At 43.4% G+C, this 26,028-nt stretch overlaps 1 protein-coding gene across 1 annotated transcript in view; it reads left to right on the top strand.

Moving 5' to 3' along the window:
- LOC142934193 (SH3 and multiple ankyrin repeat domains protein 2-like) overlaps window positions 1–17,480 on the top strand; it is a 121,914-nt gene extending 104,434 nt beyond the window's left edge. The window contains exons 18-23 of the mRNA XM_076078654.1: window positions 685–765; window positions 4,084–4,196; window positions 4,513–4,618; window positions 5,896–8,389; window positions 9,917–10,012; window positions 17,344–17,480. Of these exons, the coding sequence (XP_075934769.1) occupies window positions 685–765; window positions 4,084–4,196; window positions 4,513–4,618; window positions 5,896–8,389; window positions 9,917–9,962 (2,840 nt within the window). The 3' untranslated portion in view covers window positions 9,963–10,012; window positions 17,344–17,480. The remainder of the gene's footprint in view (window positions 1–684; window positions 766–4,083; window positions 4,197–4,512; window positions 4,619–5,895; window positions 8,390–9,916; window positions 10,013–17,343) is intronic.
- Window positions 17,481–26,028: the final 8,548 nt, after the last annotated feature.

Below are 26,028 nucleotides of genomic sequence, written 5' to 3'. Positions count from 1 at the left end.
TTTTCATGCATTTTTTGCAACCAAAGTCTCCATTTCCCTGGAACTCCAATACCTGGAACACTCATGAGCATCCCATGAGGTTCTCATGCAATGGAAACGCATTGTTCATTATTTAAGTAACTAGGACGGACAGTAGACACAACTTATATTTCTATTTGGCTCAGCTATGAGCCAGAAAGCTAACGTTATGCTAACAAGGTTCAAGGTCAATAACCTTGTTTAACAACAAGACTAGCTATCCGGGGAATGTTAATAGCCCCAAATCAATATAATGTTTTCACGAATTCTTGATTTGCATAACGCTGGCATGAAGCTAACGTTATGCTAGCAAGATTCAAAGTCAAAACAATGTGTACGGTTGAAAAACAGTATAAAATTAAATATAATTTAGCAACAAGACTGTAGGACTACGCTCATGAGATATTCAGATCTTTTTGTTGCCAGCGCATTAATTCAGAACGGTGAACAGACGGTGAGTTTCAGACGGATACTTAGAAGGTGTTCATTATCAGGAATTAATGGACACATGGCAGCCAATCAGAATTGAGTACACACGCAGACCGTAGTATAATATACAGTAACTTACAGCAAACGTGACTAAATGAACAATTATCATTCATGAACTGCCACTTAATCAAAATGAGATGTATGTATTTTATTCGTGTGTGTCTTTGCCTCCCTCAGCTCCTCCCCCACCAAAGAGAGCCCCCACCACTGCCCTGTCTATGCGCTCCAAGTCCATGACCTCTGAACTGGAGGAACTCGGTAAGAGCGTCCTCGGCCTGACTTTTTACTCACGATGTCATTAGGAAGTCTGTGTCTAACAGCACCTCTCTCTGTTTCTTTGTTCTTCCTTCTTATTCTCATTGATTGGTTAAATCTCTCAATAGTGGATAAAGGTAAGCACTTCGTTGCTGCATCACCATTTTGCTTGACTGCAGCATCCATCGGCTCACGGCGGCTGAATGAAGCTTTTGTTCTTGGCTAATGCAACTTAAGTTTCCATCATTCGCTTTGGTTTGCCTCTTAAATATGTAGAACAACTGCTTTTCCTCCCTCCTCATCTCCTGCTCGCCATCATGCATGAAGGACTCTTGCTTCTAGAGACACCCGCAACCATGGTGCTGTCGCCGTGGCCACTTCACACGACCCTCTTTATGTGTTGCATTAAAAGTGCTGTGTCGTCCCAATACCTTCTGACAGACGAGGCAGTCAGCGTTTTTCAGACACACGAGCAGAAGGAGACACAGGAGGCCACATCGGTGAAAAGGGAGGAGGGTACAAGGAAAGAAGGAAGGAAGGAAGGGAGGGAGGGATGTGTGAAATAGAAATAAGGGACCACTTCACCATGCATGGTTTACCCCATAGACTGTATATAACAAGTGGATGTATTCAGTGTGACGTCTCCCATTGGTTTGTGGACTGCCTTTTTTAAGCCTCGAGTTTGGCATTTAGGCCGTCACCATCTTGGTTTTTGGCCGACGCCATCTTGTTTTTTAGAACCCAGGAGTGACACCCGACGGTGGAGCTAAGTACAACCGCTGGACAAGACCTATTTATGTGACCAAAAAGGTTGAAAATGTACTTTCCTGAAGTGAAAACACACTGTGAAAGAGTTTAAGTTGTAAGACAAAAACGAGGACAACTCCCAGACCAGACAACACCGTGGTGTCGACCTGTCAATCACCGTGTAGCCCCGCCCTAAAGCATCCCCTGCTTTATGGTCTGTGTGACTCTAAATGGACCATAATGTACTAAATGAACATCATGCTGTATTGAAGAAGACTTGAAACTAGAGATTGAGACCATAAACTCATGTTTACAATGTTTACTGAGGTAATAAATCAAGAGAGAAGTAGAGTCATTTTCTCATAGACTTCTATACAACCAGAGGAGTCGCCCCCTGGTGGACACGAGAGAGAATGCAGCTTTAACACACTTTTCAAAACCTAAAGTTGCCGCCTGCAGTAACTTTGTATTTCATGAAAATATGAAAGATTATAACTTTAACTGAGGTGGTTCATTTGTCAGGTGATCACTTTTTTAAAACACTGCAAGAAACTGTGTGTGCTGCACAAACAGTCGATTAATCGACATTTGAGTTTTGGACTGTCGGTACAAAAGCAATGTAAAGATGTCACCGTGAGTTGTGTCATTATAACGCTTGAACGATTAATTAAAGAACAATAAAACGTATGCGTGTCAAAGGTGTGCAAAGAGCAGGCAGAGCGATGAAAGGTGAATGAAGGAATGCATAAATGACAGCAGAGGGAGTCTACTTATATTGCAGGAAATTGCTGACAGAAAGAAATAGCTCTGGTCAGCATGTTTCTTAGACCTTCCACATGTATAGTAATAATAATTTAGTCTGGTAGCGTTTTAGAGTCTTAAGAGCATCACAGTTTTCATATCTGAATTTAAATTCTCAGACATATGCATCTGCCGCAGCAGGATACTAAATATAAAAAAAATACTCAAAATTACTTTTTGCAAATATTAAAGAAAGCTACGATACAAGTGCGTTTTTGTTCAGCTTATAAGAAGGATTGAGTCAGTTTTTGTGCTTTAAAGACTCCAAAATCTGTTTATGTCCCCCCCCCTTAAGCCACTCTAAGGAAAAAGAAAGGTGGTAAGTGACTGTAGGCATGTTTCAGTGTGATCCAGTATTTCCAATGATTGATTTATGTCACATACCTCCCTCACCACCACCTCACTGTGATGATCTAACGCTCTTCTTCCCGTGGTGTATTTGCATGATTTACAACCTTGTTTTTAACTTCAGCTGTTGTGAACTTCATTGTGTTCTACGTGTCGCTGTTGCACGTTTTAATGTTGCATTGATGTGGAACAGAAAGACGTTGGAGCTCCTCTGTTCTTCGTTCAGTCACAGATTATTGTTTCTTCTTCTTTCTGACTCAGTTTTAGAGATCGCACCGCGAAGATGCCGAGTCGTCACGTGATTCACTCTTTAGAGAGTGCTTCCTAACATGAGACCCTTAATGAGGAATTACAGAACTCTTTACTCGTGTGTGTGTGTGTGTGTGTTAAAAAAATATACAAAAAACACTGTTATTGTGATTTAATGTTTGTTCATTCTATTTGATCTAAAAATGTTGGTTCTGTGTGGCTTCTTTTTCCCTTCTGTGTCACAACAGCCTTTTGTGTATGTATATAAGTGTGTGTGTGTGTGTGTGTGTGTGTTTGTGTGTGTTGTTGGTTTCTAGGGCAACTGTGTTGCACGTTGTCTGATGTGCTGTATAGCAACAATCCAGTCGGGAGAGCGAGGAAATGTGCATTTTCTTCCTGTTGTGTGTGCGTTTGTGTTGTAGCTGTAACTTAAGGTCATTGACGCTCCTTTCCTCCCACCTTTCCTCCCTTCCTCACCTCTCCCCTCCCCCACTCCTCTCCTCTGTGTGTAGATGCGCAGAAGAAGAGGATTGTGTTCCAAGTCACTCTAAGTAATCGCAACCCCCTAATGCATGGAAGCTTTCCACATCCTAGACAGAGCTAGCCGGGGCGGTCCCGCAGTGAGAGGCTAGGTCGGGGCTAGCATGTAGCTTCTCTGAGCAAAACCTCTTTTTAGTCGGACTCTATCTGACAGCATCATCACACACCAGAGGGAAGTTCAGTTCTTCCAAATTTGCCGTTGACACCTTTCCCACGTTGCAGGCTCGAGGAAAAAAAAAAAACGGCAAACTTGACAGACCTCACGTTCATTGTTCATCTTACATTCGATGAGGGAACGACCCTGAGAGTTGGATGATGCTGCTGAGTCGGCTGTTTGGAAAGAGGCTTGCACGGCTCGCAAGGCTGGACGCACCCGACACATTTCATCAAAGTCCTCCTGTCCCCCCCCTGTCCCCGTCCCCCCCAAAAAAATGATTGTGTTTCAATGTTATATTTTTGTTTCAGTCTCATCTGCAATTCAGTGTGGAATCACAGAGAAGGGTGACTGTGAATGACTAGCTTGCGTTTGGCCCCATGAGAAACTCACCAAGGCTTTGCAAGTTCAGTCCGGCATTCTGCGTTTTTACTTTTTAATTTTTTGCTGCTCACGAATTCACGGCTCGCTTCATCTTCCAGATAAAGTAGAAGAGATGACGCACGCGCAGAAGGCCGCGCCTGTCGATACGAAGATCGCCACAATCAAACCACGCCCATCCAGTCGCTGCTTGGTTACGGCAGCTGATATGAATGTAGGTGTCACACATAAAGAAGGTGGAACATACATAAATAGCTGTTACTTTTTAAGAATTAGATTACACAGTTTAGACAGTATATTATACTGTTACTTCTTGTTGGTTTTGATTGTAGTATATTCATTTTAAATACGTTAAATTTTTGTCTTTATTGCACATAAATACAATTCTTAAAATGTTGTTTTACAGCTTGTTTTGTACTGATAGATAACTGAAACTACATGCTGTTAGTGTCGGTCTCCACAGCCAGCAGAGAGCCAATGAAGACTGTGTGTTTTTGGTTGTACATCATTAACAAAGTTCTGGTTCGCAGTCCATGTATCATGACCGCCAGGGAGTAGCAGTGGTGCCACCCACTGTGCCAGGGGCGTTCCTGGGGCTACCTGAAAAGGGCACTTTGAAAAAGCAAAAGTCCATAGGTATGATGTGTGTACCGTTGAGTGTGTGTGTGTGTGTGTGAGTGACTGCATGTCCATTACCTCGTGCTTTTCAGCTCGTCGTAATATTACATTAATGCTCAGAGGACCTGCTCCGTGTGCTCGAGCAATATTACAGCTAATTATAGATAAATTAGAACGATCCAGTCAGCAAAGTGTGCTTTCAGGCCATAATATTGGAGGTCATTAAGTGTATGCTGAGACCTCATTCTCACTGCTGAGCTAGAGGGACGTCGCGCAGGCTGATGTTACTCACAGCGCTTTTTGATTTGCAGTGCCAATATTATTATGACAAAAAAAATTAAGAACCTTTTTTGGTTGGCAATAATTGCTATTAAAGCACTTTTAGAGCACGACACAGTGTGTCAACTAAATAGTGTCACTCATTGACAAAGTGGCGACAAATTACAATGAATGTAACTTTTTTTCAAGCCATTTTTGTCTTTTAAGTGAGATAATTTGATATTTTTAACCTCTTTCACTCCACTCCACTTTACCATAAACACATTTTTTTTTTTCAGGGAAGGCAAGTGGTGTTTAGACAGAGATAGAAGATCACGATATATGCCACATGGAAGTGTTATACACTACCTGAAAGAGCAGCACTGTGTAAAGTTGTTTGGGTAATAGATCAGAAATTTAAAAAATACACCATCATTAGAATAGGCGATAAAAACACAATCACACTGGATGCAAAAAACTGATTAGGTTTTGCCCCAAACTACATGGGATTATCATAAAGTGGGTCTGCCTGTAAAAGGAGACTCTTAGGTACCAATAGAACCCATTTTCATTCAGATATTTTGAGCTGAAAGGTCAAAGGACCCCTGTGAATTTGGCCATGCCAGTTTTTCCCTGGCCAAAACGTTGCTTTAGTTTGGAATGTTGCCTGCTGCAGCCTCTGAAAGACAGTAAAGTCAGCCAAGATGCTGTTTTGAAAATATTTAAATTAAGCATTCTGCCTTTAATATAAAGGTTTATTTTTTTGTCCTGGTGTTGGGCGAATGGTCAAATAAACGCACCAGTAAGTTCCCGCTTGCTGCAGCAAACGTCTTGTAGTCATCTTTTCTTTTTTTTGTCCTTCTGGCCTCTTACAAATCTCAGGAACCTCCTGCTCGGATAAATAAAGGTTAAGAAAGAGCTCACATCTATAAATGAGACATTTGCAGTGTAAAGAGGAAGCCATGCTGGAGATAAATAATAGGGGGTGTCTCTTCCAGGTCCTCACATCATTTTTCTTTCTGCTCCATTTCTCCAAGGTACAACGGAGGATGAGAAACAGGGATTCCTCACACCTCCTCTACTCAAGTTCGCCCGCAGCCTCTCTATGCCCGACACCTCAGAGGACATCCCTCCCCCTCCAGCCAGTTCACCCCCTTCGCCACCGGACTACAACTCTGGCCCTACACCCAAGGGTTACGGCACCACGCGACCCAGCTTCACCCAGAATTCGCCCAATGCAGTGAAGACCATTAGCCGAACCACAGACATCGGTACGTTAAGGCGTGGCTATTACCGCCAGAGCTCAGAGCAGTTTGAGAGCACACGCATTCGAGGGCGCACGCCGGTGCCAGAGAACCCTTACTCCGAGGTGGGCAATAGGACACTGTATGTGCCAGCCAAACCAGCTCGAAGGAAGGGCATGCTAGTAAAGCAGCACAACGTTGAGGACAGTCCCGAGAAAATGTGTCGCATGCCAGCAAACCCCTCGGGCGCCGTTTCCATGCCCACTACGCCCGTAGAACGAACATGCTCCTCCATCCCCATCCCCACCATAATCGTCAAGGAGCCCTCCACCAGCAGCAGTGGCAAGAGCAGCCAGGGTAGCAGTATGGAGATCGAGCCCACCACCCCTGAACACCCATCTCTCACGCCCACTGTTTGTGGTTTGCGTCCTGAAGACCCTATGTCTCTAGGCAACCCCTTTGCGGTAGCTATTGCCGGGGCAGTACGGGACCGGGAGAAAAGGCTAGAGGCAAAAAAGCACTCAATTGCCTTCCAGTCAATAGACATTGGGGATGATGACTTCAGTAGTCCCACACCAACCCCTCGCCTACGCCAGTCAAAGTCCATTGATGAAGGCATGTTCAGTAGCGACGAGCGGCTTCGAAGGATATTGGGTCCCCCTCCCGCTGCACAGCTTGGGCCACCTGTTGGTGGCGGTAGTGGCAACATGACAGATTTCAACACCCCTGAGCCCACAGTGGTACGGGAGCCTCTAAACACCAGAACAGGCCAGTGTCCCAACCTGGACAGTCCTGTTAGTCTCCCAGCCACTCCTCCTAAGAGCCACTACAGGGCCAACGGGACCTACCTCCATCCTGTCACCGGCAAGCCCTTGGATCCTAATTCTCCACTCGCTCTGGCCCTGGCAGCTCGTGACCGGGCGATGAAGGAGCAACAAAACCATCCTCAGAATCAGCCACCAAATCCTCCTCAGGTTCAGCAAACGCCCAAGCACGAAGCCCAGTCGCTCCCAATTCAGCCAAGCCACAAACCAGACCTCAACCAACCGCTGTTTATTGACACCAAACTACGCTCCGGGATCGAGACAAGTTTTGCTGCAATCTCCACGTCAACCATGGGGCGGCCAGGCCGAGGCGGTCTGCGGAGGCAGATGACGGAGCAGAAGTACGAGTCCGATGGGGTGCGGGAAGAGCGGCAGCATCAGGCACTAGAGGAGAGGAAAAGCGCCCCGGCAGATGTGGCAGACGCATCGCAACCCAAGTCAGCAGGGCTGCTGATGGTCCACACCAGCAACGAAGCAAGCAACAAGGTGAACAACCAAGAGGTGGAGGGCCAGGACAGCAACAGGCCATCTGAACTGAAGGACCCCAACCAACCCGATCCTCTCAACACCACAACTCTGTCCTCCAATCCCCAGCTAACCTTATCTCAGAGGAGGAGCATTACCGTGGGCGAGTCCATGGAAGAACCAGTAAAGCTGCCCTTCCGCATCCCCCCTCCCCCTCTCGCCTCAGTTGACATTGATGAGGATTTTGACTTCACAGAGCCCCTTCCCCCACCGCTGGAATTTGCCAACAGTATTGACATTCCTGATGACCAGGCTAGTGCCATTGCAGAGATGCTTCAGCAACAGAGACGGAATGGGGGACCAGCTCTACCCCCATACCACGCTCACGCCCCACCACCTGTCATGGATCAACACAAACGGGTGGCGAACAGCATGCCCCCCTCATATCCTCCTCCTCCACCAGACTCAGAATCAGCGGTGGGTGACTCGGGCATCGAGGAGGTAGACAGCCGCAGTAGCGGGGATCCCCAGCACATGGACACCACCAGCACCGTTTCCAGCATCTCCACCCTGTCGTCAGAGGGAGGCTTCTGCGACAGCGCTCTGGAGAGCCTCTATGCCACCGCGGACGGAAATGCCTTCCTGGTGGATCGGCCCCCTGTGCCACCCAAACCCAAGGGCAAGTCCGTCATCAACAGGACATCGCTTTATCACGACGCTCTCATTGAAGAGCCCCCGGAGTCCTATGGGTCACCGCCTCAGGCCCCTCCCCCTCCCCCTTCGTCCTCTGAACCTCCTAGGACTCCCACTCAAAGGACATCCAAGCTGTGGGGTGATCAACCCCCGGAGCTGCGCAGCCCCCCATCCACACCGGACAGCAAGAACACCGTCATTACCGAGCTGAGCTCCATTCTGCAGCAAATGAATCGCGACAGGCCAGCCAAGCCAGGAGACAGCCTCGACTCTCTGACGGGGACCAGGGGGGGCTTCGGAACAAGGTGCGTAATAAGTCAGTCCCTCATGGCTCTGAGGTTTCCAAATTCCTTTTTACTCATATTTTCTTATTTTGATGTGTATAATCCCCCATATGTCAGTCCCAGATCTTTCCTCAGTGGTTAGTAACTTGTGTAAGAACTTCTTTCTCTGTATGGGTTAAGTATACCCTTTACAGTCCATAGTGGTTTCATGGCGGATTGCCTATTGCAGTATTTGCATGTAGCCATGCCTGAATGACACTATATGTTTTGTGCACAGTGGAGCTGGGTTTATTTTGTTCATTTGGGAGAAGCCAGGAGTTTTCTTACAGGGTCGGTTCACCAGAGATACAATGAAACATGTTTTCACTCATTCATTGACGTATCTTGCGATATGCAGATAGTTTGGGTTTTGTTTCCCCACGTCTTGTGATATCACAAAGGGACTGATTCACCGCATGCTCATCATTGATTATTGTGAGTTTGGTTTTTGTGTAAACAGGATTTTAAATTATATCTTGTAGATTATAGCTTCTTGAGTCTTGTGTGAAGTGTATATGAAGGTGTGTTATGTATTTAATGTGAAGGGCTTTATAGAAGCATGGTCAACCCAAGGTTTTTCAGAAGCTTCATATTGTTGAGGCTTGCGCTCTATATACACCTTTATATACTGTACATATATCACAAATTCCAGAGCATAGCTTTGCAGGTTGTCAGAGGCGAGCATGGGTCTTTGTAAAGGGATCTGATGATGCCAAACCTGGTCACTCACTGTTACTGCAAGACATCGAGAGGCTGTGCTAAGTCACTGCCACCCTGCTGTTGTGTTGAAACAAGCTTTTATTGTGGTAGAAGTCTCAGTTTGTGAGGTCTGTGTATCATGATCCATGGACATCCTTCTGTATAATCTGATAGCTCTGGGGAGTTAAATCCACTGTTTATAACATGTGCTCACACTCTCGCTTTCTATTTGGTTGATTTATCTAAAGTGACTGTTTACTCTGATATGAGCACAGAGGACCACTGTAGGGCAATAAGCCTGTTGTTACTTGTTGATAGGTAGGATTAAGAGGTGGTACATTTGATATAACGAGATTGATTTCCTGCCATGTTTTAGATTGTTCGGGACACACAGGAGTTCAATTTCGCAGTAACTGGGACAGCGTTTTGATGGACCCTGCACCTGAACCAGCTCATGCTCATGGTTTTTTAAACTCACATCTCCTCTGTATGAGAGGGAAATAAAAAGCACGATAAATAATTCACCCCTCACATGCATTTTATATGAACGGTCCCATCGCTCATCAGAGAGGTGTAGAGAGCAGAGGGGAAAGAGTTGATTCCTCTGGGCGACTGTGCCAACAGCATCACGTCAACACAGTGACGTTGGTTTGTGGTAATTACAGCGATATGGCAGCAGCTGCTCAGGTCCGGCCTTGAGTGCTCTCCTTCACGCTTCACGCCACATACTATCGCGTTATCCTCATTTTCATCCTCTGTTCAAAGCCATGTCTGTTTGACCTTTACACCTTGTACTCATTTCATTTTCAGCCCACGCCTCTCCATCTTCATCTCCATTTCCTCCAGTCTCCTGTAGTTCCTTCACCTCTTCTTTCTTCATGCCCTCTGTGTCTCCCATCTCCACAGGTAGGTTCCACGTCACACCAAAGCCCTGGTTCCACTTTCACAGTTTTTATCCATCGCCTACATGCAGTTGTCTTGTTGGTGTCTCTGCCTGTCCGTCTGTGTGTGTTGGCATATTCTTGTGAACACTGTCACTCAAATATAAATTACATACTTCAACTGTATGCTGCTCCTGTCAAGTAGATGACAGAAGAGTTGCAGCATGAAGTTGAATACTAGTGAGGAAAAATGGAAACTCCTGCAGCTCGTTTCAGTGTTTCAAGGATTTAAGAAACATTTATTGTCGTTGTGCAACACAGGGATGAGCAACCAAATTCAGTTGTAGCCCGTTTGTAACACAACAAACACATGATAAACAAAACAACAACAGCAGTACATTCCTCTAGTGTATTTCTTGAATTTTCATCATAATGAATGTAAACTGCAGCACCAAAAACTATTCTCTGATCAGATAAAATGGCCGACACCCAACACACAGTTCTAGTGGATCAGAAGTGATGATGATGAAGAGGGATCATTTTCGAATCAGCTTATTGTGCCTTTAAGAAAATACTATGACACTCAAATCACTTGGATGTCACCTTCAGATGGGCGTGAATGAATCAGCTCAGTCAATGACTCTGTTACCACGACATCATGTTTAGCAGCACAGAGATTACGGTGTGACAGTTTACGTGTCTCTTGTTCTGCCGTTTTGGTGAAGAGCGATCAGGTGGTCTGGTTGTTCTGTTGTTAGCTTTAACATGCTAAGCTATCAGCTGAATGGAGCTGGCAGCCGCTCAAAGTAAACTGTTTATTCCCCCCAAGCCATGCATTTGATATGATTTATTTGTTGTTGTTGTAACTGAGAGGATTGTTTTGCACATCAAGTTTTTATGACTTCTGGAAAGCAGAGATTTTAATGTACTTTTTGAATTCTATTTAATGTGACTTATGTCAGGTTTAATGAAAATATGAGCTGCAATTTGGGGGGAAAGTATTTCATGTTAGCTTTTCAGGAACAATTACAAGAGGGGATGTGTTGGATTATTATTTTATGAAAAACACTATAACTTGCTAGACAAAGTAAAAGGATAACATTTAGTTGATGGATTACTGGACCGGTCTGGATCCTTGTAGACCAGCTACAATGATCTGTATCTGTTAATATGGATCATCAGTGATCATCTATTAGTATCAGCAGAAAATCAACGTGATCAGTGATCTCTAAAAGTTATATTTGATCCTTTTTTCTTTTGAACTGATCCGATCCGAACCGTGAGTTTCATGATCCGTTGCAGCTCTACTCGCGGCTGCCTTCTTCATTTCTTTCTGTGTGTAGTTTGACGGGATGTTGACTGATCTGATTAGCTTAGTTCAGTGTTCTGGTTCCTCTGTGGGATCAAACCACCAGATGGCTTCCTGCTAAAGCCAGTAGATTGCTTGTAATCTGGGTTTTTTGATTGTTGCCGCCTGGTGGAGTTTTAAACCCCGCTCTCTCTCGGGTGTCGTCGGGGTCTCTGATTATCTGCCTCCGTGCTCAGAGGGGGTTTTCCTGTTGCACTGCTTTGTCTTGTGAAGAGTTTTTGGTCGTTCACTGAGCAGCAGATAAGGTTGAGACTCGCAGATAGGACCCACCTCGTCATGAAGAGGCCTGGGGGGGGCCTGCTTCTCTGACTGTCAAACAGATGGCAGCAGAGATGCACAGAAGATGGCCTAGATTCACACATGCTCCTCCATCTCTCGCCCTCCATCCTTCCTCCTCTCGTTTCCTTGTAGAGATCAGCCTCAGCACCAGTGGACATTTGTGGGTTTTATTTATTTATTTATTTCCTTCTCTCTCTTTTTCTACATTTCTTCATCCCCGTCTCTTTGCCTCCCGGATTAAATGTGCGTCGGTTGTGCCTGTGGACGAAAGGGTTGCCTAGCAACCGGCTGATGAGAGCAGCCTTGAGGCCTAGGGTGATGTCAGTCTGAGTGAGGGGAGGGGTGTGTGTGTGTTTGTTTGTGTTTGTACATGTGTGTATGTGTGTCGTGTGTGTGTGTGTTTGTGTGTCGTGTGTGTTTATACGTATGTATGTGTGTCGTGTGTGTGTCGTAGGTATGTGTGTGTGTGTCGTGTATGTGTGTGTTTGTACGTGTGTGTGTTTGTTTGTGTGTGTTTATACGTGTGTGTGTGTGTGTGTTTGTACGTGTGTGTTTATACGTGTGTGTGTTTGTACGTGTGTGTGTTTGTACGTGTGTGTGTGTGTGTGTTTGTACGTGTGTGTTTATACGTGTGTGTGTTTGTACGTGTGTGTTTATACGTGTGTGTGTTTATACGTGTGTGTGTTTGTACGTGTGTGTGTTTGTACGTGTGTGTGTGTGTGTGTTTGTACGTGTGTGTTTATACGTGTGTGTGTTTGTACGTGTGTGTTTATACGTGTGTGTGTTTATACGTGTGTGTGTTTGTACGTGTGTGTGTTTGTACGTGTGTGTGTGTGTGTGTTTGTACGTGTGTGTTTATACGTGTGTGTGTTTGTACGTGTGTGTTTATACGTGTGTGTGTTTATACGTGTGTGTGTTTGTACGTGTGTGTGTTTGTACGTGTGTGTGTGTTTGTTGGTGTGTGTTTATACGTGTGTGTGTGTGTGTGTGTGTTTGTACGTGTGTGTTTATACGTGTGTGTGTTTGTACGTGTGTGTGTTTGTACGTGTGTGTGTTTGTATGTGTGTGTGTGTACGTGATTGTGTGTGTGTGATGGAGCAGGAGGATGGTGGGCCTCACCCTCGGCAGAGTTCAACATCATCTCACGCAGGTCACGTGCAGCGCTGCTTTAGTAGGCCACCGTTATGTAACACCGGCACAGCCGAGTCAGTATCTATCTATCTGTGTGTGTGTGTGTGTGTGTGTGTGTGTGTGTGTGTGTGTGTGTGTGTGCTCTTCTATAAATACATGCAGCGTTTGCACCGCCCTGAATGTGCGCTGGAGAGAAGCAGAGAGTCATCATGCGATGTGTGGGCGTGGTGAAGGCGAGGTCTCCCACCACAGATATCAATAGCACCGCATCCCAGCTAACGGAGAGCGAGCTGCGCTGACAGGAAGGCCTAACGTTACTTATGTGTGTGTGTGGGGGGGTACATTTGCAGAATATTGTTGGTTCTTGACTGTAAACACAGAACTCCTTCAGCTCAAACCTGCGTGGTTCAAAGCTCTGTGTGATGACTTTTAAATGAACAAAGAAAAATAGACAAGGGTTGTAGTTTTTGTTTGTTTGTCTTTTACAGACAATGGATTAGATTAGCTCTGTGTTTTGTGCTAGTTAGCTAATGTTAGCATGCTAACACACTAAACTACAATGCTGACCATAGTAAATATGAACTGCTAAATATTAGCATGTTAGCATTGCCCCTGTGAGCATGTTAGCATGCTGTTTTAGTATTTAGCTTAAAGTGCTGCTCACAGAGATGCTAGCATGGTTGTTGTGGGTTTGCTTGTTTATGATCAAGAGAAATGATGACAATGTTTCTTCATCCACCGTCATCTGTGAGCACTTTTGTTGTCAGACGCTGTTAAAGGTGCAACATGTCACTGAATAGTCAGTCAATTCTGACGTCCCGGTTTGTCCACGATTGTCCTGGATTCAGGCTGCGTGTCCCGAGTCCCCGACAAATATCTGGAAAACAAACGTCCCGGTTTTCAACATTCACCACCAAATGTTCCCAGTTTTCACCACAATTAAAATAATAATAAAAATACTATTGAATTAAAAAATAAAAAAGGAGTAGAATCAATGTAGCAGGAGGGTCAGAGCGGTGGCCATCTTATGCGTACTGTTGCCTCAGCGTCCGATGCAGCGGCTGACTTCCATAAAAACTAGACCGACGTACGGCTGCTGGCGGACTCACTGAGGTGATGTTTTTTGCAGTAACGACTAAAAAGAGCAGTTGAGTAGAAACGTTACGAAGCCAGAGTCATTTTATTTTTAATTATTCTTAGATGTCAGATTGCAATATACAAGTGTGTTTAGTTTTTAAAAGGAATCTAATTATACTACACCAATGCAATACTTGTGTTTTGTGGTTACTAGTGTTATTTAACTGATTAAAATAAACAATGTTTTGGTGGATTTTGGGAGACAAAACATTGTTTATTGTCTGCTGTAAATGGTGTTGAAAGGTGTGCTTCGGGTAGTTATATGGTCACCCTACTGTAACTATCACTATACTGCCTTCTACTACCTTCAAGACATGACTGATGCTTTTTTAGGGTGTCATCTGTACAAATATAGATTTTATTTGCAATTAACAAAAGCATATGTATACAGAAATGATCTGGCTTGTTCTCTTTTGTGGTACGTGACTCTTGGTATCTGTGAGAAGTGATAATGAGGTCAGAGAAGCTGAACGTGGCTCTGTGCTAATTAGCCTAATAAGCAATTACATACTTTTCACATCAATTTCACTCCTGAAACCAAAAGTGTTTCACAGATGATAGAATAGCAGGATGCCAATTAGAGAAGTGCTTGACAGATCTCAGGTTAAGTATTTGTTCGTGCTGTCCGGTCATTAAATAAAGATCAAATTAAAAAGCTGTGAGTGGACGAGCCGTAAAAGTAGAGGTGGAAAAACAGAAGACGACAGATGGCAGAGACGTATCGGTTCATGAAGACGTGACGCGTGCTTTCCTCTTGTCTTTCATCTCATGTCATTTGTTTGTTTGTCGTGTGAATGTCTAACGTTGTCCTCTGTCTCCATCGCATCCGTCTAACACGACTTCCTGCGGAGAAGCCGGTGTTGAAAAAGTGAAAATCTGTAAGTTTTTTTGAAGGCAGCACTTTTTAACAATGGCCCAGTTCCATTTTGGCAGAGTGCCCCCCCCCCCCCTCAGTCCCCCTCACTTCCCCTCGGGCCGTCCCATATGTTACGAGAGGGGAAAGAGAGAGATCTAGACTGCACCTCTGCTGTAGAGAGCGGGAGGAGGTCGATTTATAAACTCTTGTGTTGAAAGTTCAATCGATTTATCAGAGTAACAATCAACAGAACAGGGGGGGGGGGGGGGGGGGGGGGTTAAAGGAAGGTGTGATCATCCTGCATGGTGTGTGTGTGTGTGCGTGTGTGCGTGCGTGCGTGTGGTGGTGATGGGGGGGGGGGTATTCTTGTGTGTCACTGCTCCAAATATCAGCACATCCATCACATCCCTCCACTACAGAGTATATTTCTCCCTCTGAACCTCTTGAAGAGGTAAAACTATTGTGTAGTTCTTAATAAAGAAGAAACAAAGACCAGAGAAACGTCAGAGAAAGAAATCAGTGTGAGTGGCGGAACATTATCTGCTTTCAGTACAGAATTACTATTTTGTTTCTTTTTGAAAAATAGCTGCTGTTACAACGAACACAAGATACGGGAATCCGTTTAGAATATAACAAGTAAACTGTATATATAATTTACTATCTTCAACATTAAAGCTTTTATTCCTGATAACTGTTGTGATTCTAGGATTAATAAGTGTGTGGTGTAGATATCTCTGAGGGAAGATGGTTACTTCAATGCTCTGTGATTCCGCCCCTCCTCGTCCTGTAAGGAGTGGTTAACCTTCCCCTCCCCGTGTTGTGTTACACATCCACCCGTTAGCACGCTGCAGGCTGCAGGACGCCCAGCGTGGACCCGGAGGCCTGCACTGAGGCTTTGTTACAGTAATCGCTTCACATGGATGTAATAAAGCCATTAAACATGTTAACTATGGGGAGTTCACACTGTGAGAGGCTTCTGCTTTAGGCGGGAAAAACCCTTTGAATGTTGCACATCTAAAGGGAGCAACGCTCTGCTGACCAGCGTCCAGATGAAAACACTTTCTTTGTTTGTTTTAGAATAACAATATTCACCAGGTTTTATTTTATTGTCATAAAGACTGAAATGTAATGCATCATTTGACTTTGTCAAGATACTGTCTAAAATGAGGTCAAGCCTTTGATCTCTGAATGTGAGACGATTGTTTTAATAATTAGATACATTTTTGTATTTTAATAAATTCTGAAGCCATTAAAATAACTAGTGAGCAAGTTAGAAAAATGATTATAAAATGATTATCTAAATCACAGTACCAGGTTCAAATTGTTGTTATGAAAATCACAATGCGCTTGAATGAAAAGATATCACATAACATAGAAGAGATGTGACATGAATGGAGCAAATTAATCAAATGATTTACACTAAAATAACAGCTCACATACAACAGACGAGCTCACAGTAAATAATAATAATAATTCAAAGTTTACTAAAATGTCTGGATGCAGATTAAAACCTGCTCTGGTGTGGTTCATAGTTCCTCCTCCTTTGCATCAGCTGCTGAAGCTGCATGTGCTGCCACCTACTGTTCATTCTGCTGCATTGCATTCAGTTTATTATGACTTTATAAAATGTATTCATTTCAAGTTTCCAATAACAAAAACTAAACAAGCAAAAAAAGAAAAACCCAGAGGACAATGGACAAATACTAAGAGATGAATAAGAGAACAACGAAAAGATAATCAATAAACGAATGCAAATCAAAATGACCGCTTTAACGTAGCTTCGTTGGATGAATCCTTAAATCCTTCCAGCAGTGACAGGATGTAGTTTTAGTGTCAGACTTCCTTCCTTCCAGGCTGTTGGTTTCAGTTCAGGACAGTTTGGTGTGAAAATCAACTCTCGACCTTTAAAATGCAAAGAGCGTCCAATATATATCTTATAATCTGGTAATAGTGCTTCATAACTAAAGGTATACGCACTCATAAATAGTCATAATGCCTTATAACAATAATCACAACACATTTTAAGGCATTTCATACTGATTCATAAGGTAAAGTATCATGATGCTACATAACTGATGGTAACTTACAGATTTGTATTTGCAAGGATCATAGTATGTTATGATTCCCATTATTGTAATACATTATAATCTTTTATATTGTGTTATTATCACTGTTATAATATAATGTTATGTGGTCATAAGTCACTATAAGTGATCATTGTTCGCATTAAGTAAAGTGGAAAAAATGCGATTAATTCTAAGCAGAGCAACACCAAACATTGTAAAATATCATAACGTATTACAACTATTATACTAAGATCCTTCAAACATAAAGGTATGGTGATTCTTCACCCTATCAGTCAATACATTGCTTGTTGTTGTAAAGAGTATGTATTAGTGCTTATAACTATCATATTACAGTGCTCTAAGCTGATTATAATGCGTTATAAGTATTTCTATATTAATGCATTATGGACGTGGGTGTTCTAGAAAGTGTTACCAAAGTTTCTGCAAGTGATGAATTTAAAGGGCTTGATTGTCCATGTGACCCTGACTGACCCCGGTCTCGTCTCTGTCCCTCTCAGGCCGCCCTCAGACGACTCAGGGATGCGTAACAACGCCGCCGGCCTCACCTCCACCCCTCCCAGCAGCCTCCCGTCCCAGACGCACCCCTGCAGCCCGCCGGACTCCGGCTCCTCCCTCACCCCTTGCTCCTCGCTGCCGCCCTCCGTGTCGCCCACCCTCACCGACGTCTTCGGCCTGCCCACCCCGCCCATGGGCAGCGGCGGCGCCTACAGCCTGAGCTCCTCGTGCGGCGGCAGCGGTAGCTCGCGCTCCCCGTCGCCGCTCACGCTCATGCAGCAGTCGGCGGCCTCGGGCAAGCCCTTCGCCTCCAAGCCCATGGAGCTGTGGAGCAAGCACGACGTGGCGGACTGGCTGGAGAGCCTCAACCTCGGGGAGCACAGGGACGCCTTCCTGGACAATGAGATCGAGGGCGCCCACCTGCCCTCACTGCAGAAAGAGGACCTGATAGACCTGGGCGTGACGAGGGTGGGCCACCGCATGAACATCGAGAGGGCCCTCAAGCTGCTGCAGGACAGATAAGCCTCCGAGGACAGCGGGGTGGCGACGCGCGGAGTCAGGGCCGATCCCTTTTACCGACCTCTTCATCGGACATAATCTCAAGTCGTCGAACTGGGTAGAAGTTTTGTCCAAGCTGACGCTGCCTCTTACTGTCTTTTGTCCTCTCTCGTCCTCCGTCGCCCTCAATCTCAGTGCTCCGGTCTTGTCCGTCCCTCTTCTTCCTTCCACGCCGCCCTTGAGCATCAGGGGGATCATGGGACGACGGGAGGAACTGCAGGTTGGAGGAGGGGGGAGAGCGAGAGAAGCGAATAGCTGCTATGTCACATCAAGGAGAGCGGAAAGCAGAGGAGGCCAGGAAACACTGCTCTGGAATAATGAGTACTCAAACGCTGGAGGGAAAGAATACTCGTCTGGAAGTTTGTTCCACATAAAGACTCACCCAACTGCTTTGGAATACTGAAGACTTTTCCCGTGCACCCCGGTGTGGGCGCACGAAGAACCAGCTGAGCTGGTCGTTGCTCCTTTTCTATCTTTGCTAGAGTTTGTTCAGAGAATAATATTTCTTCACTAGAGTCCTACCGGAGTTATATTTCTGGGTGCATCTAAAGTTGTAGAGAAACATTTGAGATAGACTCCATTTTTTTTTTTTGTGCTTTTCACCTGTTTGTGTCAAAATAACAACTGTTTAAAATAGATACTGAACCACATCTCGTGTCCACACACACACACACACTTTATGCACACACTGACATATGAGAAAACACACTGTTTTCACAGACACACACGCACCTAAAGCATGTACACACACACACACACACACCGTTACTGCAATGGCCTTCTTCTCCTGAGAGAGAGCAAAGCGTGGAGAGAGGTGGTCACCACAGGAGGAGCTCCGCTGGAGCCGGGGGCCCCGGAGGGGGCCCTCGCCCAGTCTACACCCACCCAGGTGTCCACCTCATCGTAACGACGGAAACCGAGGGGAGCACACTCTTGTGTGTGTGTGTGTGTGTGTGTGTGTGTGTGTGTGTGTGTGTGTGTGTGTGTGTGTCACTGGTTGACCCAAAATATAATTAAGGGCCAGTTTAGCTATTTCCATGCATCCGCTTTATAGGCCAGAGTTTAGGGAAACTAGAGCTGTTCTTTACCTTTGTACTTTACTTTGTCTTCATCCCGTCAGAGCTCCTTCCTCTTCACCATTAGCAGGTCAACACTCCACAGTAATGCTGATGTATCAAACACCCCGTGTGTTCGTGGTAGAAGTGGAGGGTTTTTTAGAGAGAGAGAGAGAGAGAGAGAGAGAGAGAGCGAGCATTTACAGACAGTTTCGACATTTTGGGGAAATTTGCTTTCTTGCAGCGAGTTAGATGTCATGTCTGTACAATATGAAGCTGGAGCTGGGAGACGATTAGCTTAGCATGAAGACTAAACGATGAAGATAATTTTACATAGTGGCCAAAAGTACAACTTCCTGGTCTGTCACATGATGCTATGGGGCCAAAAAACACTTTTTCCCATAGACTTACATTGGGAAACGTCCACATTAACCTCGCAGGTTTACTTCATGTTTTGTGCTAATTAGCAACTAAAATGGTGAACATTATACCTGCTCAAACATCAGCACGTTAGCATTGTCATTGTGGGCATGTTAGCATGCTGATGTTAGCCTTTAGCTCAAAGCAGCTGTACTAACTCTAACTACTACAGACTCAGTGCCGTAGCATGGCCGAAGTCTTTTAGTTTCATTTAAACTTTGTACAGAGCTAGCATAGCTGTTTCCTGTCTTCGTGCTAAGCTACGCTAAGCTAATTGTCTCCTGGCCTTACCTCCATAACAGCTTGAGAGTGTTATTGATCTTCTCTTCAAACTCTCAGCTGGATGATTAAAAAGCGTATTCTCCGAAATGTCAAACTATTCAAGTCTGTCGTTTGATAGCGTTTTATTGACTTTGAATCCAGTGTCAAATCCTTTTGGAGGCCTTTTTTAGCTTTCAACGATTTTAAATAACACAAGTGATAAGCAACCTAGTATTTAAGAACTCATAGGTTGACATTTAATGAGCTAAAGCTCCAGTTTTACCAGGGAAATGACGTGTTTTCTGTATAGCTAAATGAACATTTTGTACATTGTTCTTTGTTTATTAAAAAAAAAAGAGCAAGGAGATTAAAGACTCAATAAGAGATTCGTTGGCATGAAGCTAACTGGAGCTTATTTCCAACCAGATCCCAAATGAACCAAACAGCACCCCAAACTGGAGCAGCTGTTTAGAGGAACAATTCTGTGATTCAAAGGGAAAATACTGTTTTAGACCGAAAACAGCCTTCAGCAGAGCGTCTTCGTCTCGTTAAAGAAGAAGGCTGGAGACTCAACACCGCGTTAACAAAGCTGTTGCAGACCGACACTGGCCGTTTCTTATCAACGTAGAGCAACCTCAGCCAGATGATATGAAAATCTTCGCCGAACCGTGGCTTCAGGGTTTTATGTCGAATTACATTTTTTAACGTAAGTCCACATTGTCCTGCCCTCTAACCGCTGTGTAAGAATGACCAGAGATCAACCTGACAGAGCCGGCAGATGTTCATCAGCGTGAGCTGTGAGATTAGAAAGAGATGGAAAAGAACTCCTGATCTGTTGCAGATGAACTTCAGTCCCTGTAACTAGACCGGACTATAAGCTTCTCCTAGTCCCGTATTCTTATCCAGTCTCACTGCAGCTCCAGCAGTAGAGACGGGGTTTAAACTTTCTCATTAAGCGTCCAATCTTAAACTAAAATCAGCATTTATAAAGCTGGACATGTATGTGTGTTTGCTAGCAATGAGTACAGGCTGGTCAGAAGTAGAAGTGCAGTATGTGTTGAAACGTGTATATAAGAGTGTTTAACAGGATAACAAAAATGTCTATTTGATTATATGTATAGCTCTATTAAAAGGTTTAGAGTTTGATTGATTTATAGTTGCCAGAGCTGACCTGACGACAACAGCAGTGGTCTCATCCGCCCCTTCATCCTGCAGAGGATGCCTTAAATAGCTCACAGTTCCCCTCCTCCACTATACCTGCACCACTGTCGGTTGTCTGGCTCCATAAAGAGAGAAAGGAGCCTGTGTTTTTATCTCAAAGTAGATTCTTTCAGAGCACACCTAACGTGTGGTTCGATATGTGCTCGACAGTAACCCAACGTCTGAAATATGTATATATATAGATATATAGATATCTATATATCTATATATATATATATATAGATTTATTTGGTTTCATATCACACTCCGCGGCTTCATGTGTAGGTGCAGCTTTCGAGGAGACAAATGAAACATACACAAGCTCTGTGTTCTGTGAACATTAGCCGTACGGAGGCCGGCACGGGACAATGCTGCTATAATCCTGTTCCTGTTTGAACACGTGACCTATTTTAGAGCAAACGGCGACGTGTCGGAGGGGCGTAGAAAAGCACAGTATTTTTAAAGATTTGTATAGAGTTCTATGAAAATTTTATAGAGGTTATCTGAACAAAAGCTGTTCATCACTGACGCGTGGATTGCCAAAAAAAACGAAATACTATATAGATTAAAAAAGATGGATATTATTAGACTTATGGGTTATGTAAGAAGCAATATTTATTCTGAATGAATCTCCTTGGTTGTGTTTTATTTTACCATTTTTAAAGTTACATATCATGATGCGATCACTTGTCAGTGTTTTCATGAAGTGTTGCCTAAAGTAGATACAGCATAGAAATACAATAGGAGTAGAACGGACATTGAACAGTTTTTATTGTGGTCATTTGAGTAGTACAAAATAAAATGGCCATTGTTTAAAGTTGTTATGTCGACGACACAAGTCAGTAAAGTGTTGTTGCAGCTCACGGATGGCTGGATAGTTAGCTAGGTAGCTTGTCTTTCTCCAGCTAAGTATGGTAATTGATGCTTTAATGCTACACTTGTTGCAGAAAATGGGCCAAACAAAGTAGTCACTCATCTCTTGATAGCAATGTTACACTTTGACAAGAGTGTGTGGAGGAAGCATTAGGTTGTTCAATTTGACTCATTTAGGGGCTGGCTAGTTAGATTTCTAGCACCCTAATTCCACCATGCTTTAATGCTACATTGGTTACAGCAAATGAGCTGAACAAGGTTGTCACTCATCTGTTGATAGCAATGTGCTTCCCTGGGCTGTGACAACAGTGTGTAGATGCAGAATTAAGTTGTTGAATTTTACTCATTCAGCGGCTGGCTAGTTAGATTGCTAGCTTGCTAATTAACCATGCTTTAATGCTACGCTGGCTCCAGAAAATTAGCCGAACAAAGTTGTCACTCAAAACCTAACCTCAGTGAGTTTGCGACTGGGAATGTCCGTTCTACTCCTATTTTATTTAGATGAGATACTCTGCTGTAGTAGACTTGAGATATTTTGGCCAGTCAAGTGACCACAAAAACCCAGGTATGTTCTGACAACCACCATCTGCCTGACCAGACTTCTCTCATCCCCCCCCAGTTTAGAGTGTGTGTGTATAAACAGAGCAAAATGTGTACATTTAAAAAGATATATATACATCCGCAAGGCCATCTTGGTAGGAAACTATATGAAACCTATATATATGTAAACATACATAAATCCACCAAAACGATTAGCGGTGGCGGTCGGCTCCTTTATTTGGATCGACATTGTCACTAAGCAGATTTCTCTGTGGAACTGTAGAGCTGAGTAGACGTAGTAGGAATCCTTAAAGAGCATCACCGTGGTGTGGCGCTTCACCAGGCCATGCTTTAGGACAGGCATGGCTCACTAAACCCACTTCCACTCCCCTTCAGAACACTGCTCCCACCTTTATCATTGTCCAACATTCGGGTAACTGTTTCTGTTTCTTTTCTCTTTCTTTCTTAATTAAATTTTTTTTTTATCTCGCATTAATAGATTTTATTCTTTGATTAAGTCTTCATAGAGGCTAAGATGTTTTCGGTAAATTTGTGCAGACTTGTGTTCATGTTTTCTATGTTGCTGTAATTTTGTGCTACTAAATCATGATAGAGTCAACAAATTACTGAATTACTGAAATGAGAAGAGAGAGAATTTTCCTGTAACTGCACTCTTCCCCCCCCCCCCCCCCCCCCCCCCCCGCCCCCCTTTAAATCCTCGACACTTCTTGTATGGCAACCAAAATTCACTGTAAGAAATAAATATAATATTGCACTAGTGTTGTTTTCCTCAGTCTTTACAGCAGCGTGTTGACGCTGGATGATTATCGGTTTGTGTAAAATAAACACAAACGAAGCCGCCAAGAGATTCTGTGTGGAGGGTGGATTTGTACTGACATAATTTAGGTTTTTAAAACACTTTTAGTGCGCAAATGTATATTTTAAATGCTTCTTTGTCTTTTTTCCAACAGCTTGGGATTATGTTGAACCTATGGAGCTTCTAGTGTGACACCAGAAGAATTATGGAGGCAACACTTTCAATGACGGCCGTGTCTTAATGCATTACAACAGACACTACAGGCCATTTTATATGTAATGTAATGTAACTAAACGTCTCTTTAAAGGACGTTTCCTCTCAATGAGTTTGTTCTCAGACTCTGATGATAAATCTCCACTTCAGCAGCTCTTACATTCACCAAACTTTACACTTTCATTCCTCTCTGTGTTCTGAAGGTTTGTACTTGGAATAATTATGTTTTTCTCTTTGAACTGTTTTATCTGAGACGTGTATCACAGACGTGAGAAACATTTGTACTTTCTGTCTAACTAAACGCTAACATACAGTACAGGTTTATCAAAACAGAAAAACAAGCACACTCAGCATTTAAGGAGTTTTTAAAAGAGGTTGAAAGATACAAACAATGGACACTATTTTCCCACAATGCATTGCACAGAGGAAATGGAGGAGCCGCCATGACAGCTGGAAAACATGAAGCTAATTGTGGATAAAAGGTGAAACAGCTTCGAAAACGATAAGTAACTATTACATTTTTGGGGAAATGTTAGTATGTGTCAGTTAGTATAACTGCTAAATCATGCTCACAATGACATTGCTAATTTAGAGTTTTAGCATGCTAATTGGTTTTGCAGACATTTGGTCCAAAAATTTAAATGTTGACCTGATGAGGGTGCTAGATGAACAATTGAGGGATTAACAAAGTGACAATTACAAGTCATCCTGAGGGGAACATAGATGTCTGAAGCAAAGTCCATGGAAATACAACCAATAGTAGCGGACCAAAGTGGTGGACTGTCCCATTGATCGACGTTGCCGTCCCATCACCATCAGCCTAACTGGCTAGTAATGCTGACCAGCCAGCAGAGTACATGCTAATAATAAGCTTAATTGTCTGAAATACGTATATTATTACATTGACTTTAATGTGATCGTATTACAAGCCAATAACTTGGTTACAGTAAGAGCCCGAACAATGTTTCTTTGTCTAACGGTGATATGTGATCCTTGTTCTATCACATGAGTTTACTGATCTCGGCAGTTTAACAGGTGCTTCAGGAACTAAAGAGATGGTTTTCATTTCTTATGTTTTGGGTTCAAATGTTCCTTTTTTTACACTCTTGCTGGTGTTACAATCAAGTTATTCATCTCGTGGTTGAAAGAAACCTGATAAGTCCGACAACTTTTTTTAACACAGTTCCATAATGAAAATGAAATTACAGCTTTTAGAAAAACATCTTGAGCTCCGTGACAAAGATAAAGATCAGTCAGTCACAGTATGTTTCACTGAGCATTTGGCATTAAATGAATGCAACAATTGTGTTGTTTTCCCTGTTGAAGCTGCATTTCTTGTTTTAAAAAAACTGACAAACTCGCATATCAATCATTTTTTCCTTTGATACATCTTTGAAACACTTCTTTTGACGGTGTGGTCCAAAGGGACATTCTGAGTGTCATGTTGCTTTGTGTTGTTACAGTTAAAGGGCCACAGTTAGGTTTAGGCGGCAAACTCACTTAGTCAGGTTTGAGAAAAACACAGAAAACACGTCACAGACATCACTGGCACGAAGCATATGAACGCATATGTGTTGAGACTGCAGTCAGTACAGACGACATGGTGTAACATTACATGCAAAAGCAAGAATGGCGTTGTTATTGAACTCTGAATGACTTACAGATTGTGATATAATTCATTCACCATTTGTTGAGAGCGGGCTGGATGTCATCATGTTGATACGTAGTGACTTTCACACAGTGGTTTAAGGACTTCACCCACTCATGCAGCTGATGGAGATCTACAATATGTCTTTTTCAAAATAAAATCTAAATTCACCATCTGTCAGTAAAGTTGCAGTTTGAAGTGAAGATAGCGATACAGTTCGTCATTGTTGTGCTCTTTTCTTATCTCTAATCATTTATACTCGACATGTGAGAAAAGAATGTGATGAGCAAGAATGTCCTGAAGTTCACTGGCAGCCGTAGACTTACGGGAAGACGAACCTGAAAGTATATATAAGCTGTCACAGTGGGTGTGAGAGCATATATATATATATATATATATATATACATATAAGAAGATGTTAATCACATACTGCTGCATAGTTTAATCTGTAGCACAGCATCATATCTTCTTCATCATATGTTTTATTTTGAAATCTTAATCTGTAAAGTAACTCCAGATGTCAGATTGTGGAGTAAAAAGAACAATATGTTCCTCTAACATGGAGTGCAGTAGAAGTATGTAGTAGCATAAAACTGCACTTCTTAAATACAGAATAAGTAGTTGAAAATGTACTTCAGCTCAGTAAATGTACTTAGTTAGAGGTGCAGTGACAGTACTTCTTATCTGTGACAGAAAACAGGCCCAGCAGCTGATTTGCAGCAGACGTTCACAGTAAACAGCTCACAAGTAAAATCTGACAAATATTCCTGGCAAGGTCTCAGTGGAACATTGGGTGTGATACTTTCAAAGTGTGCTAAACAATCACTCAAAGAACAAAACATCCGTGTGTGCGTGCACTGGTGGAGCATGTTTATGGCAGTAATTGCAAGGACATTTTGTAATTATTAATAATTAAAAACTTTCCACTCCTGACATGAGAATGTGACAATGTGCAGTTTGGCATCAAATCAGTCTGGAGGAGGAAATGAAAGAAGAACAACATGAAACATTGTTACTTATTGTGTTACTGGAAATGTACAATCTGGGAGGCATCCAGGCGACGTGTGGTCCTGGACACGCCTGCTGTGATGTCACTACCACA

This window comes from Anarhichas minor, unplaced genomic scaffold, assembly GCF_050575085.1.
Source record: "Anarhichas minor isolate MPS153535 unplaced genomic scaffold, ASM5057508v1 ptg000067l, whole genome shotgun sequence".
Classification (NCBI taxonomy): Eukaryota; Metazoa; Chordata; class Actinopteri; order Perciformes; family Anarhichadidae; genus Anarhichas; species Anarhichas minor.
Note: the sequence above shows the minus strand (reverse complement) of the source record. Positions and strands in the feature narration are given on the sequence as shown.